General features: G+C 34.0%; 2 protein-coding genes across 2 annotated transcripts; one reads left to right on the forward strand and one right to left on the reverse strand.

Annotated features, from left to right (window-relative positions):
• Positions 1-2,350: 2,350 nt before the first annotated feature.
• On the forward strand, positions 2,351-4,327 carry LOC130720885 (transcription factor MYB61-like). The gene is made up of 3 exons (XM_057571589.1): positions 2,351-2,647; positions 2,783-2,912; positions 3,132-4,327. The coding sequence occupies exons 1-3, from the start codon at positions 2,515-2,517 to the stop codon at positions 4,087-4,089; spliced, it is 1,221 nt and encodes a 406-aa protein (XP_057427572.1). The 5' UTR covers positions 2,351-2,514; the 3' UTR covers positions 4,090-4,327.
• A 3,845-nt stretch (positions 4,328-8,172) lies between these two features.
• LOC130721018 (pectin acetylesterase 10-like) lies at positions 8,173-13,336 on the reverse strand. Its single transcript, XM_057571742.1, has 13 exons — positions 13,196-13,336; positions 11,429-11,672; positions 11,190-11,272; positions 10,623-10,752; positions 10,460-10,533; positions 10,259-10,345; positions 10,038-10,162; positions 9,878-9,938; positions 9,661-9,714; positions 9,452-9,529; positions 9,218-9,323; positions 8,969-9,114; positions 8,173-8,776 (listed from the first exon to the last, which is right to left on the reverse strand). The coding sequence occupies exons 2-13, from the start codon at positions 11,643-11,645 to the stop codon at positions 8,669-8,671; spliced, it is 1,269 nt and encodes a 422-aa protein (XP_057427725.1). The 5' UTR covers positions 11,646-11,672; positions 13,196-13,336; the 3' UTR covers positions 8,173-8,668.
• Positions 13,337-13,777: the final 441 nt, after the last annotated feature.

Below are 13,777 nucleotides of genomic sequence, written 5' to 3' on the forward strand. Positions count from 1 at the left end.
ACTGCTTTGTTTCTTAGTTTTTTCCTGCCTTTGTGCAGTTTGTTTGTTTTTACTGTGTGTATTGTGACCTTGGCTTGGCCATTTCTTTTTCTAATATATCTTTGATTTCTCAAAAAAAAAATATTTAACAAGTAAGATCTTTCATATAAGTTTTAAAAAATAAGCAAGAAAGCTAACTCTAAATTTATAATTTTAGATTTGCCAATAAACTCCTAATATTATAGGTACTAACTTACTTTAAAAATAAGTGAAACCAAATTAGCAACCATAATAAAACTTTACTTACATTTTCTTAGTTGAAGTTATATTTTAAGTATACTAATATATATACCACCAATTATGTGTATGTATGTATAATATGTGTGTGCGGGTATGAGACGGGTTGAGTATTGTTGTACTCATACTCGCACTCATACCCACTACTTTTTGCAGGTATTTATCCATGTTCAACCCCATACCCGTCTAGCGGATTTTACCCTACCCATTGTGGATATTTTTTAGACCCACTGCACACGAGTCAGTTTGGTTCAGTTCACAACCTAACCAATCAAAAGTGTTAAGGTTGGTTCATATGGGATTTCATGTTTGTTCTATTCAATCAAAACCGAACAAATAGTGATCGGTTGGTTTAGATCTGAAAAGCCATGGTGCAAGAAACAATTGATATATGTGATTTCACTAAAATTAGTACGTTTTTATTTTTTATTTATTTTAATTATTTTTCAATATTTAACTATATCCAAATAAAATTTTCTAGAATTAATCCCATTAAATATAAAATACGATAGTGAAATCTATATAGTGAAATTAGAATACTTAGTTTGAATTGGTTCAATTTTTTCTAAATTCGAACTGATCTACTCGGAAGGATACATTCACAAATCTGATTTGAGCCAAACTTTTGTTTTTAGATCGGATCGGATTGATGGGTTAGTTCGAATTGACATATGTATATATCATATCCTAGTATGTATTATATTAATTGTATGTTACATAACCACCAAGGTGGGTGAAAAAGTGATAACTTCCCTAACTAGCTTTGTAACAAAAGGAGAATGAGAAGTTTTTTCTGTTAACATTTGAGATCTCTTGAGAATAAGACTATGCTAATGTGACATTTTTTTTACACATATATAAAAAAGTCAAACTGTTTTATTCTGTGCGGTAGCCTCCTATGCTATGCAAATCCAATGGATAAGAACAGTAGTATCAGGACCGTCCAAACATGATGACGCAGCGGGTGGGACCCAGGTGACTATATGGATTGTCTGGCCCGTGAAGAAGGGAGAACAGACCAGCTCAGAAAAGTCATCTATAATTAATTTCAATTATGATTTTTTTTTTCTACATCGGAAGTATGATCTTTAAACACCCTATCTATCTTTCATTAAATCATTTTTTAATTTTAATCTCTAATTTTATCAGATTTCATCATATATTAAATCACCTCCATCTTCTTCCGATGTACCAAAAAAAAAAAAACCACCTCCTTCTCTAATAGCCAATTAAATGTATATAGTTTATTTTTTACCAAAAAAAATGTATAGTTTATTTATTTTATAAAAATCAACTTAATTATGTTGGACATTGTTATTAAAAAAACATACTACTAATTAACCATCCAAACACATTTTAAAAAAATCATCCCAACCCCTTCGATCTATAGCCGGTCTCCTTAAGCATTTAGTCGATGACTCAATCTCTAGACAATGCAGATAGAGAAAAAATTTGGCAGAGTCTAACCTACTTGATGTGATCATTGAGTCTCGACGTTTTCGCACTCCAATTAACAAATATCGCTTAAAGAATGTGTTAACTGTTAAGGTTGATTTGTAAAATTAATATAAATAGAAGATAAATTCAATACTAATAACCAAAGTAATTGCATTTTAGCACCCAAAAAAATATAATTGCATTTCTTAAAATTGTAAAATAGTTATTTAATTCCTATAAAAAATTGAACTTAGTATATATTATTTTCTCTCATTTCTTTATTTCTCAATCTTCTTATTTGGAGTGCTACACCTATAAAATATCTACAACCATTTCCATTTTTTTAAATAATGGCACTCTCCAATCACCTCTTTGTTAGCATAAGTAATAATATTGTACTAAAAAAAAGCTCAAGTAATAATAAGTAATAACATTGCTTAGAGATTAACATGACCAACTCCAAATCCTCCATTAGATCAAAGTAACTCTACTTGGAGCCTACACATATTTTTTTTTTAAACTGAAGTAGTAACTTATTTCTTTAACATAAATGTGTTATTTTCCATTTATATATTTTTTAATGGTATCCAAAGCGACTCTTAATCCCCTATTTATTTGATTCCCTAAGAAGCTGCCATTTTATTTTCACAAACTTTGCTTCTCAAAGCAAAAACCTATTCTATTAAGAGCCCACCAAAACTTTCTCTCATTTCCAAAGAGCTTCCTTTAAAAAGAGCCTCAAAAAGCAGAAGAAGCTGGTGGTGGTGGGTTGAACTTGAAGATTTTGACATCGTACACAACATGGGAAGACACTCTTGCTGCTACAAGCAGAAGCTACGCAAAGGTCTCTGGTCTCCAGAGGAAGATGAAAAGCTCTTGAATCACATCACCAAACATGGCCATGGATGCTGGAGCTCCGTCCCAAAACTAGCTGGTACATACATAGTACTATATATGTTTTGTTCATTTGTTTGTTGCAGCACTTCCATTCATTTCATTCACATTAATTTGAATGCTTCAAAATGATGAACAAGACAAAAAGTTCTAACCATGTTGCTGTTCATGCCAGGTTTGCAGAGGTGTGGGAAGAGCTGCAGGTTGAGGTGGATAAATTACCTGAGGCCTGATTTGAAGAGAGGAGCATTCTCACAACAGGAAGAGAATTTGATCATTGAACTCCATGCCGTCCTTGGCAACAGGTAGTTAGCGAATGAATTCTGAAACTCATAAACTACTCGTAGAAACTCCTGACAAGAACAGTTACAAACATGCATTGTACAACTATTTCACAAGGCCTTCTTTTCTTTTTCTTTTCCTCTTTTTTGCAGCATGTTTTTTTATTACTTTTGACTTTTACCCTTTTTCAGATTCTCTAATTCTTGTTGTTCCATGGTTTTCATGTGGTGCTTTATGATCAGGTGGGCTCAGATTGCAGCACAGTTACCAGGAAGAACTGACAATGAGATTAAAAATCTGTGGAATTCATGCCTTAAGAAGAGGCTCAGGCAAAGAGGCATTGACCCAAGCACCCACAAGCCTCTCTCTGAGGTTGAGAATGATAACAAGGACAACAAGCCATTCACAGCCAACAAAAGCAACCAGAAAGCATCCAATGAAGTGATGAGTTTTGTTGAGCCACCAGAACCCAAGATCAACAACAGTAGTAGCAGGTTGAGCAGCACCCCAAACACCACCCAGGAATTGTTCCTAGATAGTTGCAGAACATCTGACATGGCAGGGTGCTTTTCTTTCCAAAACTTGAACTATGGACAGAACATGGGGCTCACTGCAAATCCCAGTTCATCTTTTTGCTTCACACCAACCTCAGACCTCAATTCTACCATAAACTCCACCATGCTCCATTCTGTTTCAAGTTCTATTTTCCCAACAACATATGCAAAGCCCACTACTCTTAGTTTCCAATCCAGTAACAACCCTTCTTCCATATCCAGTGATGGGGTTCACAACTGGGAAACCAGTAACAGCTTCAGCAACAGTAACAACACAAACAAAAGCAATGGGAGCAGCATTAGCAGCACAAATTTCCTTGACAACAGCAATCTAATTTGGGGGCTGGCAGAGTCATCTATGAAGGTTGGTAAAGATGCTCATGCTCATTTACCTCTACAAGCAGAAGAACAAGAAGAGATGAAATGGTGTGAGTATCTTAACAACCCATTTCTTATGGGAAACACAGTGCAGAATAATCAAGCCTCTCAATCTATTTACAGCACTGAGGCTAAACCAGAAACAGGATTCATGACAGATGAGTCATGTGCTAGTTGGAACCAGCACCCATCACCAGCTTTTCAAAGTTCAGATATATATACAAAGGATCTGCAGAGATTTTCTGTGGCTTTTGGACAAACCCTGTAGCCTGAATGAATGTGGGAACTTCAATTTGAAGAAAGAGACAAAGATGCTGACTTTCCCATATGAACTGGGTCAGAACAGAAATCTCTATTGAGTTCTGACCACAGGTGATGTGTGCTGTAATTTTTCTTTTAACTATTTCTTCCTATATTGTATTATTTGTATATGTGTATGATTAAAAAAGAAAAAAGAAAATCACTTTTAGCATTCTGTTACAATATAATACTTGAGATTGATTCCAGCTTCTTCCCCACTATTTGGTTCATCAAACACAGAAGCACTACTGCAGAATAAGGCTTGTTCCAAGGCTTCTCTTTTTACATTTTTTTTTCAGTTATTATTGATCTGTAGCCTGTGAGTTTTATCCATATACAATTGACTGCATTCTTTATATTTGTCAAGTTTCAATATAAGGACTTTGTACCAAACTTCAATAGTTTCCATTAAGTTCAAGGATCATGCTTGTGATTCAATAGGATTTTGTTCTCTTTCTCTTATTCACATGGTCAGCTTTTCACTTGATCCACTGAACTTCCATCTTTGTTTTCTCTCTTAGTATCAAACCACTAGGGCCCCTATTTCTTAAATGGGGGTCTCTCATTGTCTACAAAAGATTGAGATTGTTTTCACTTTCTGGAAAATTTGAGCTCGTTTCCCTTCCCTTTAATGACTGAAGACAGGAAAGTATGTAATACTTGTCTTCCTTTGTTTCACCTGGTTGTACACAGTACTTATATGTTTGACTTGAGGTGAAACAAACACATGCAATTTCACCTATCTCAACTTAATGTACCGAAACAGAAGTTAAAATTTACCACGTTAATTTCAACATATCAGCGTAAATTAGAAAAATAAGATTTTATCACGTTAATTTTAGTGAACATCTATATTGACTTTTTAATGAAAATCCAAACACATGATAAATTCAGAAACCACAAAGCAAATTTGATGGCACCTACTGACTAGTTAAGAATTCCAAGTCATTTCAATAAAGGCCTCAAGAAAAATTTAATAACAGCTTTCTTCAGTTTACATTGTGGTACGGACACAATGAAGTCCATAAAAAAAAGGAAAGAAAACTAGAATGAATTCATAATTAATTACTCAAAAGCTTAGAACGTGGGCCTATGCCTCTAAATGGTCCCTCAGGGGCATTTGCATGTACTGATTCTGAAAGTGAAAGTAGCAAGATTAAAAACAGCAAGGACAGGGGTATTAGAACAGACATGACAGAAATGACGGAGAGGAAAATATATGACAATGAAAGCATGCATGCTGCTGATTCCTACTGGTATAGAATCTGTTCTTAAGCAACATTTCTCTACCACATAAACAAGTTCATATTTTCTTTTGTTTCCTTTCAAAAGAGAGAAAAAAGTTTTGGCCAATACAAAGCTGCATTGTATGGTTAGCTTTGTATATTATCCATCCAACATTCATTAACAATTAATGGCTACAATAGAGGCCTAATAATCCTAGTGGGCAATAGTTTGATTTTTCATAAGGAATCATATTTGGGAATCTATTCGATTTCCTGTTAAAAAGTATGAAAAGGTGAAAAATAATTGTGACATTTTTTTGTTGAAGTAGTAAGAAATCAATTGGGTGTAAATCATTATTTACCGGTTGACCACATGCAAGGTGATAATCTTGTTTCAATGCAAAAAGTTATTGTAGCACTTTCTTTTCATCAATTCTTTTTTTAACTTTTGCAATTAGCATCAACAAATAAGTCAACCTATATATTTCTAAGCATGAGCTGCAGTGACAACGATACCTTTTCCCTTTCAGCATAAAATTTCTCCAATTACCAGACAAAATGCTAAAAATTTACAAGCTAATAGGAAGAAGAAAGACTTCATATGTCATGTTAATCAGAGATGTCCCTATTATATAGCAGAAACGATATAACTTTTAAAATACTATGATTTTTTTATTCACACCTAAAGACAAAATTCTCAAGTTATCAGCACTAAGTCATCATCTTCAATTAACTTTTCCATGTGCAGACTAATTTTTAACAAGTCTTGTTAATTATTAAATATTCCCAGGGTTTTGATTTCTTTAATTTTGTGGTATGTTTTAAAATCTCTATGCATGTGAAGCAAATTATTGGGTCTATTTGGTGGGACCCTACAATCATCAGTATACAGGAACAGATCAAAAATCCCGAGTAGGACGATGGGGTGGTGGCTATTATGCAATGATCCCAAGTTTGATCCCTCTGAAAATATTATTATCCTAATTAAACAAGCTTCATAAAGTTTTTAGTTTTAAATATTTGCATTCATTCATATAATTGGGCGAGGACCAAAGTGTGTACATACATATATAAACATTTATATAATACAAAAGGCAAGGACTTAATAAACATATTGTTGATTATGATGATAATTATTGAACTGATAATGACGGTGTTGATGAATTTATGTATATAAAATAGCCTTATCAGAAGATTTGTTCTTGGTGACAGATAATCCGTGCATATAGTTTTGAGAAAGTGATCAAGGAGAATATAAGACCCAGCAGGCAAAAGTTGAATGAACATCAAAATGAACAATCAACTGTGAACAATGAAGGTAGGTATACCCCCAAAGGAAGACAGGGAGAGGGAGGGACGTACGAATTTTTTTTATTTTTTATTTATCTCGACTACTATTATCATCGACACTTGTTCAAGTTGGGTTGGACATAATCAAAGTGGAATAACACTATATATATATATATATATATATATATATACATTATATTTCTAACACTCTTCTCTGGTTAAAATTTATATAGAATCTACTAAATTTAAATTATATAAATTTCATAGCTAATTTAGTGAAACTGAATTTTAATTAATAATAAAGCGACGGTTGGAAATAAAGTGTCAATATTATTAGGATACCGGTATAGGCGAGGTGAGCTAAACCCATCATTGACCCTCCAGACTTTTGGTATTTAGGCTGAAAATACTAGTCTAACCCATATTTGGGTGGACTGGCAAGACTCCTCCACCTAAAAAAACAGTAAAAATGGAATAAGCAACTTTTAAACGATTTACACAACATCCCAAGTTGAGAATGAAGTGAAAGTTGCCAAAAGAGAATATTTACGGGCTGTAGTTAGAATTTCAACATATAAGTTTGTTATCCTAAATACTAGAGTAAGAGGCGTCTAATGGGAGAAAATATTTGGTACTCTCATGATACTGAACACTCCATATTTCCCTAGTACAAACTTAGAGTTAATTGTCAATTGTGAAAAACTTTAAACTTATAAAAAAAATTCATTAAGAATGGATAACTAACCATACATAGATAGATGCCATAATTTAAATGGAATGAGAATCGAACACGCTATCCTACAGAATTACGAAAATTTTATCCATGCAATAAACTGATTCATACGTATTCCAAACAAAAAAGTCTAAATTGAAAATATGGGCCTATTTCCATCCAATTAGGCCTCATGTAGCCTCGGGTTGCAGGTTTTGTAGGTGACGGTCGAGTCGGGTGGGTTGTAGTGGGTTTGTGCCATATTGGTCCAAACCTTTTTTTTATCTAGTGAAATTTATTTGTTTTTTACTTGTGGTCTATTCTTTTAAGTTGGATACAAGAAAGAGCTTTAATTCATATATTGGGCTGCTTGTTCTTTATTTGTAAAGCGCAAAGAAAAAAAATTCTAACCATTTTATTAGTCAAGTGTTGTATTGGGCTTAAAGTCCTGGTATATTAGGTGGCAGACATTTTTAATTATGTGATTGAAGTTTGAATTATTTTTTATTGATCCATTTTCTTATCCAAGTGTAATATATTTATTTATATTTTTAATCGGATATAAATATACAAAAAAGGCTAAAGACCCAAATGAGGCTAAATAGTTTTCTGAGTTCTTATCTAAATAAAATTTAATGAAATAATTAATAAAATATCATAAAAAAATTAATCTGACAATTAAATTCTGAGTTTTTTTAATGAATAATCATGTAACTTATTTCAACTATGTTTTTGGAAAAAAAAAATTACTTTGGGTTTTAAATAATAACATAGTAATTGGATATCCTATATCAATAGCAGTGACAATCAAATCAAACTGAAAGAATTTATGAATTATAATATTACATCGTTGAATATGAAATATGCAAAAATTAGAAACACCGAGTTGGTTGGAGACTTGGAGTATGGTAAAAAGGAAGTCTAGGTGTTACCATGAACCTTTTATTCCAACTAAAAGGAAGATATGAGATTGAGATGATCTCATTCAATCATATTCATTGCAAGTGTTCAGCCTATTACAGTGTGTAAATTCTAATTGTCCATCATCTCTCACAAACTCTGAAAATTAAATGCATTTGCCTCATCATTCCAAGTAATGATCTAAATATGAAAGTTTCTTTCACCAACTAATAAATCATGGATGAAGCTTATTAAACATGCCCTTCTTTTTTGCTATAATCACATGTGAACTATCTAAGTTTCTCACCACTAACCATTTCTAGTGGTTTTTCTTTTATTGTTATTGATCATTAACTGAATAGCATATCTCCTAATTGCAGACAAGAATTCGCCCAAATGAGTGATGAATGAAATTTGCCTCATCTGAAGACCAAATTGCGACATGTATTATCACAAGGGTAAGGACAATCTGTGGACTTAACCGCAGCTCGGTCAAAATACCAGTCTCCAACAGCCAGAGCAATTTTCTGCATAGAGATGAAAGAAAGAGTCAGAGAACATGATTAAGTCTTAGATAGCAGTGACAAGGAAGATGACCATGATATGATAGACATTTTTATACGTGCTTAATAGTGACAGTGATGAACTAACATACCACAATTATTAGCACAATTGTAAGACTTCTAACTAAAAATGCATTATAGGCATGTTGCCCTCACCTTATTTGCTATGACAGGAGAATTGTAAGAAAACCATGTATCAGGCCTCTCAGATTGGCAGTGAGAAAAACATGAATTTATGAACACTCCATTTTGATTTGATCTTGAGAAACCGCTAACAACATTCAGCATTTGGTTCCTGAATCCTGTATTAGATATAGTGAAATGGCTTAATAGTAAATACACTGACTGATTTATCAAAACATTTATGTACTTCTAATGAAAACTATTTCTTATACATCAAACCACCTTGCAGAAATTGTATTTGTGAACTAGAACATTTAGCATAGTTTAATCTACAATCACGCCAATAGCCATGTGGATCTGCTGATGGAGCTGCTAAACTTGACATGATCTGATGAAGAACAGAACAGTACTTTTGATTAGTATAAAATGTCTAAAATTGACTCAAAACTAAGGATCATATAACATATGACTTATCAGGAGAGTTTAATACAACTAAGTGGGAAATCATGTATATACCTGCCATGAATCATAGGCACTATTAAGAATGAACAGCGGGGTTTTAATATTGGCAATCAAGTTCTGAGGGAAGAAGCACTGAAAGATGGGTAAAGGAAACATCACTGAAAAGTCAGCACAATTATGCAGCATTCAATTTTCCACATACTCATTCAAATGAACCAAATATTTCTAAATTTTCAGAATTAGAGATATCAGTGACTGATTACCAAAGTAGGATTAAGGCGATTAGTACAAGTGCGCGGCAGATTGTTCTGCACTCCCTGTAATGAATGGATAAAACATTATTCATCATGCTTTATTAGCTATAACCATGTCAAATGTCCAAATTTCAACTTTCAAATTAAAACATTTCTCATCATGCTCTATAAGTTATACTCATATGATAAATTGGTGACCTTAAATAAAACAATGAACTATCAGTACCTGTAGCCTTACAACACCATGGAAAAAGTTCCTGAGGGTGCGCCCGCCAGATACATCAAGGCTACAATTCAGAGGGAAAACAATTAAGAATCAATTTAAGGACCAAAAATCATGTGGTAATGATGCATTCAAATAAGAAATGTTGAAGTTTGCCACTCACGCATCAAGAAACAACCCTGCATCGCTGAGACACTTCACTTTGGTAGTCCATGGAAATAGGCCTCGAAATTCATCGCAGTGTATAATAGTAGCTAGACCACCCGCTGAGCATCCAGAAAGAAGAGCCTGAACCAAAAATATAATAGCAGCATCTAATTAACATGAGAACTATTGCTGATTCGCGCGCTGCGCAGGCGGATATGTTTTTTAATAAAACCAAACCTGCTTAGCAAAACGCATTCCCTTTGACATCAATTCATTCATTGCCGCCCACCAAATACGCTGTCCTCTAAATTGAAGTCCTGAAACCTATGTCCACAGACAATTTTCACTGAGTTTTGATGAATGTCAAGTTATGTATGTGCATAAAGTGTTATCAACAGTGTTATAGGAAAAAAAATTCTCCAAGATATCAAAACCTACCTTATCTTCAGCATCCCCGGTGAAAGAAGCACCATCACAATAACGGATTTTTACCCTGTTCCAGTTGAAAAAATCTACAATCCATAGAGAATAATGTGAGTCAAACGGCTAACCAATTTTATAAAGCAGAATTTTGGTTCAGGTAGGTCAATTGAATGAAAACCTGGATTCTCTTTTGCATCATTGCTTAATATTCCTGTGAATGGTATCTCCTTTTCCATGAATGTCGATGATCCACGCCGTGATGTCTTGCGATAAACACATGTTTTGATATTATTACACCACCCACCTCCCTGCCAAGAATCTTCACTTAAATACCAACATATATTTTTATAGCACCCTAGAGAGAAGTAGCTTGAGCAATAAGGCTATGTGTGGATATTCATTGACGTCAATGCAAACGGACATTAGCATTCACTTCAAGACAGAAAGTGAATGAAACTTTTCTTATCATTAAGATGAAAGTCCGTTCATGTTGCACCCAACTTATATCCAAACATACACTAAATAATACTTGAAAACAGCAATATATGACATGTTTAGATCTCAAACTTGTATCCGATTATTTCTAAACATTTTGTCACCTTAGCTAGAAACTCTAATGCTGCCAACCTTTATGCTATACTCATTAAACTAGCATGAGATGGTTTTTTGCTAAAAAAGTTGAACCTATTATGGAAAAATAAAACCAAGGCCTGTATTAAGAACAATTTGAAAGATCATGTGATACCTCTAAATTAACAAGCCAGCTGTTTGCTCCTGATCCATATCCTCGATCAAGGTGATATCCAGGCAATGTTTCATCCATGCAGACTACCACACAAAAGAAGGAAGTATATTTAGGGTGCGTTTGGATATATAGCATAATTAAGAGCTTATAGCAATTAGCATTTATTGCATAAACACTTATTTTTTAGAAGCTTATTGAAATAAACTCAAAAGAGGTTATAGGTAGCAATTGGGTATTACCTGCTCTTTTAGTCCATGCATTTTGAATAAGAGTGAGTCCTATCATTAAAGGTCTCCTCCCAACTAAGGATGGGGAAGAAGCTTCATTAGCCTCCAACAAAGACAGCTCTGTTTCATTCATGTAATGATATTGATCATAGGTTGCAAGGCCATCAACCCAGTTGCTAAAAACAAGTCCTATTACAATGCCAACCCAGAAAATGTTCCTCATGGCCATGGCTCTTCTGACTCTACCACTTTGTTTCTGAAAGAAACAATGGAAGATTAGAAGGTGATGATATGTGAAATGGATCTAGAACTTGTTGTACCCAACTAAGAATTGCCGACAAAATCAAGGATAAAAACAAAACTTTGAGTTTAAATTTAATTTATGGGTCTGCTTTCAAGTTTCACCACTTTCTTTTTCTACATTAGATGAAAAGGTTTACCAATTAAGCTTGGAATATTTGAAATGATAAAAAAAGAAAAAAGAATTCGTTACTGATTACAAAGGTCACCAGCTATATGAAACATTCTTTGGAGCAATATAATAGCCTGTGGTGATGACCATCACGCCACTCCAATTCCAGAAATAGCAACACTCAGATTGCGTTTGCATTGCACTCACGCAACACTCAATTTCTATTCTAGATATTAGTTGTTCCTAGCTATCTGGGTAATCTCTGATCTGTCTATGGTGTTGTCACCTCCATTTCTATTGACATGAGTTCTCACATTTCTCCACGCAACATAAGTAAACCAATTGCGGTCATATAATTTGCATGTAAACCTTTTATAGTAATGTGTGTTTGGTTAGCATAGCAACTAGTAATAAACACTTTTACTATAAGTTAGTCTAAAAATTTTGACCAAACAAGATTAACCAAATACTTACTTAAAGTAGTTAATCTCTTTCAAATGTAGTTTAAACATGAAGTCCACCGACTTCATACTTATTTTCTAGACCACATAGCACCAACTGGATAGGATTACTATGCCCAGTATTTGGTAGTTGGTCATGTAATTTGTATTTGTTATAGGTTCAATCTAGTAATCCAGTAAGACTAGTACCAACAAGTTCTAGCACCGGCCGCACACGTAGATAACTGAACTCCTTAAGCATCTAGTTCAAAGCTCGATCTTTAGACAGTGTGTATGGAGAAAGACTTGTTGGGAGAAGTCTACTCAATTAATGTGATCGGTCAACCCCTTACTGCTTAGTGCGCAAGCAGTGGGACTTGAGATTAATCTCACGATTAGCGATACTAGTCAAGAAAAAAAAGTCTCAAACTAACTTTGCTCCTTTTGTTTTCCTTGGTCCATAAAAAGAACATGTCACCTAAGTTAGGGGCCCAGCCCAATTTTTCTGTTACCCAAATGAACTAAACCAACCTAAGGTTTTGACCCAAAAAAAAAACAAAAACCTAAGCCTTGATTCACTGTACTTTACAATGTATCTCAGCAGCACAAAATGTAATAACAAGGAAACGCAGCACTGAGGGAGCAAAGGCTTTCTGGAACGAGTTAACTGGGTTTCTTGCTGATTGTTGACGAGTCATTGTTCAGGAAGTAAAACATATCAACGAGTTGCTTGTTTGATTGTGTTAGTTAAGAAATTCTATAGTTGATACCTTGATTAGAGTTACAACATTGTTGAAACTTGAAACATTCAAAAACAACAAAGAGGTAGGCAAATGAATAATAATCACTATCTCACAAATGGTCACACACAACATGTTCAAAATCAATAATTCACACACAGATAGGGGGAATGCAGCAGGCACATACCTTTATTTCTTGAAATAACTCTTGTGTTTTCCTTCTGGTGGGTGGATGCTTCAGCTGCACATTGTTACATCCAACAACAACAAATGTTCTTTATAGTGTGCATTTTGCACACAGCGTGATTAATTATGAACAACTCTTGACTAATACTTAATTTTATGCTATAAAATATAGTCATTTTCTTCCTTTCCTGACTTTAGTTTCAGAATCTGTTTCCTTTTTTAAGTTCTCAATCACGTTCCCACCCAGATTTCAGATTATTCTATGTGTACGTGATTCTTCTTTGAATTTTCTCTCTACATTTTTTTCATGAAACTATTAAAGTAAGGTGTTCACAAACAGTCAAACAGCACCAATTTATGGTGTCCCTAATTAAAAATAAATAAATAAATTGAAAAGGATAACAGTGGTGCATGCGAGATTTGCGATTCTGAATGTTCTGATCACTTTCATGTGCAAAGGAGGGGACACAGCTAGCTAGTCTCTTCCCACAGATCTAGATTCACTACAATCCAGTTTTGAATACTCATAATTTTCATAAAATTTATGCTATTACATGAAAATATATAATTTTGTTTAAGCCAG

Source organism: Lotus japonicus, chromosome 5 (genome assembly GCF_012489685.1).
Source record: "Lotus japonicus ecotype B-129 chromosome 5, LjGifu_v1.2".
Classification (NCBI taxonomy): domain Eukaryota; kingdom Viridiplantae; phylum Streptophyta; class Magnoliopsida; order Fabales; family Fabaceae; genus Lotus; species Lotus japonicus.

What these genes read in the sequence shown, in the direction of transcription:
- LOC130720885 (XM_057571589.1), top strand. Translation starts at nt 2,515, where the DNA reads ATGGGAAGACACTCTTGCTGCTACAAGCAGAAGCTACGCAAAGGTCTC. An exon ending in CTCCGTCCCAAAACTAGCTG is followed by an intron (nt 2,648 to 2,782) that starts GTACATACATAG and finishes TGTTCATGCCAG; the next exon opens with GTTTGCAGAGGTGTGGGAAG. An exon ending in CATGCCGTCCTTGGCAACAG is followed by an intron (nt 2,913 to 3,131) that starts GTAGTTAGCGAA and finishes CTTTATGATCAG; the next exon opens with GTGGGCTCAGATTGCAGCAC.
- LOC130721018 (XM_057571742.1), bottom strand. Translation starts at nt 11,645, where the DNA reads ATGGCCATGAGGAACATTTTCTGGGTTGGCATTGTAATAGGACTTGTT. An exon ending in TGCATGGACTAAAAGAGCAG is followed by an intron (nt 11,273 to 11,428) that starts GTAATACCCAAT and finishes TTTGTGTGGTAG; the next exon opens with TCTGCATGGATGAAACATTG. An exon ending in GTGCCTATGATTCATGGCAG is followed by an intron (nt 9,324 to 9,451) that starts GTATATACATGA and finishes GTTCTTCATCAG; the next exon opens with ATCATGTCAAGTTTAGCAGC.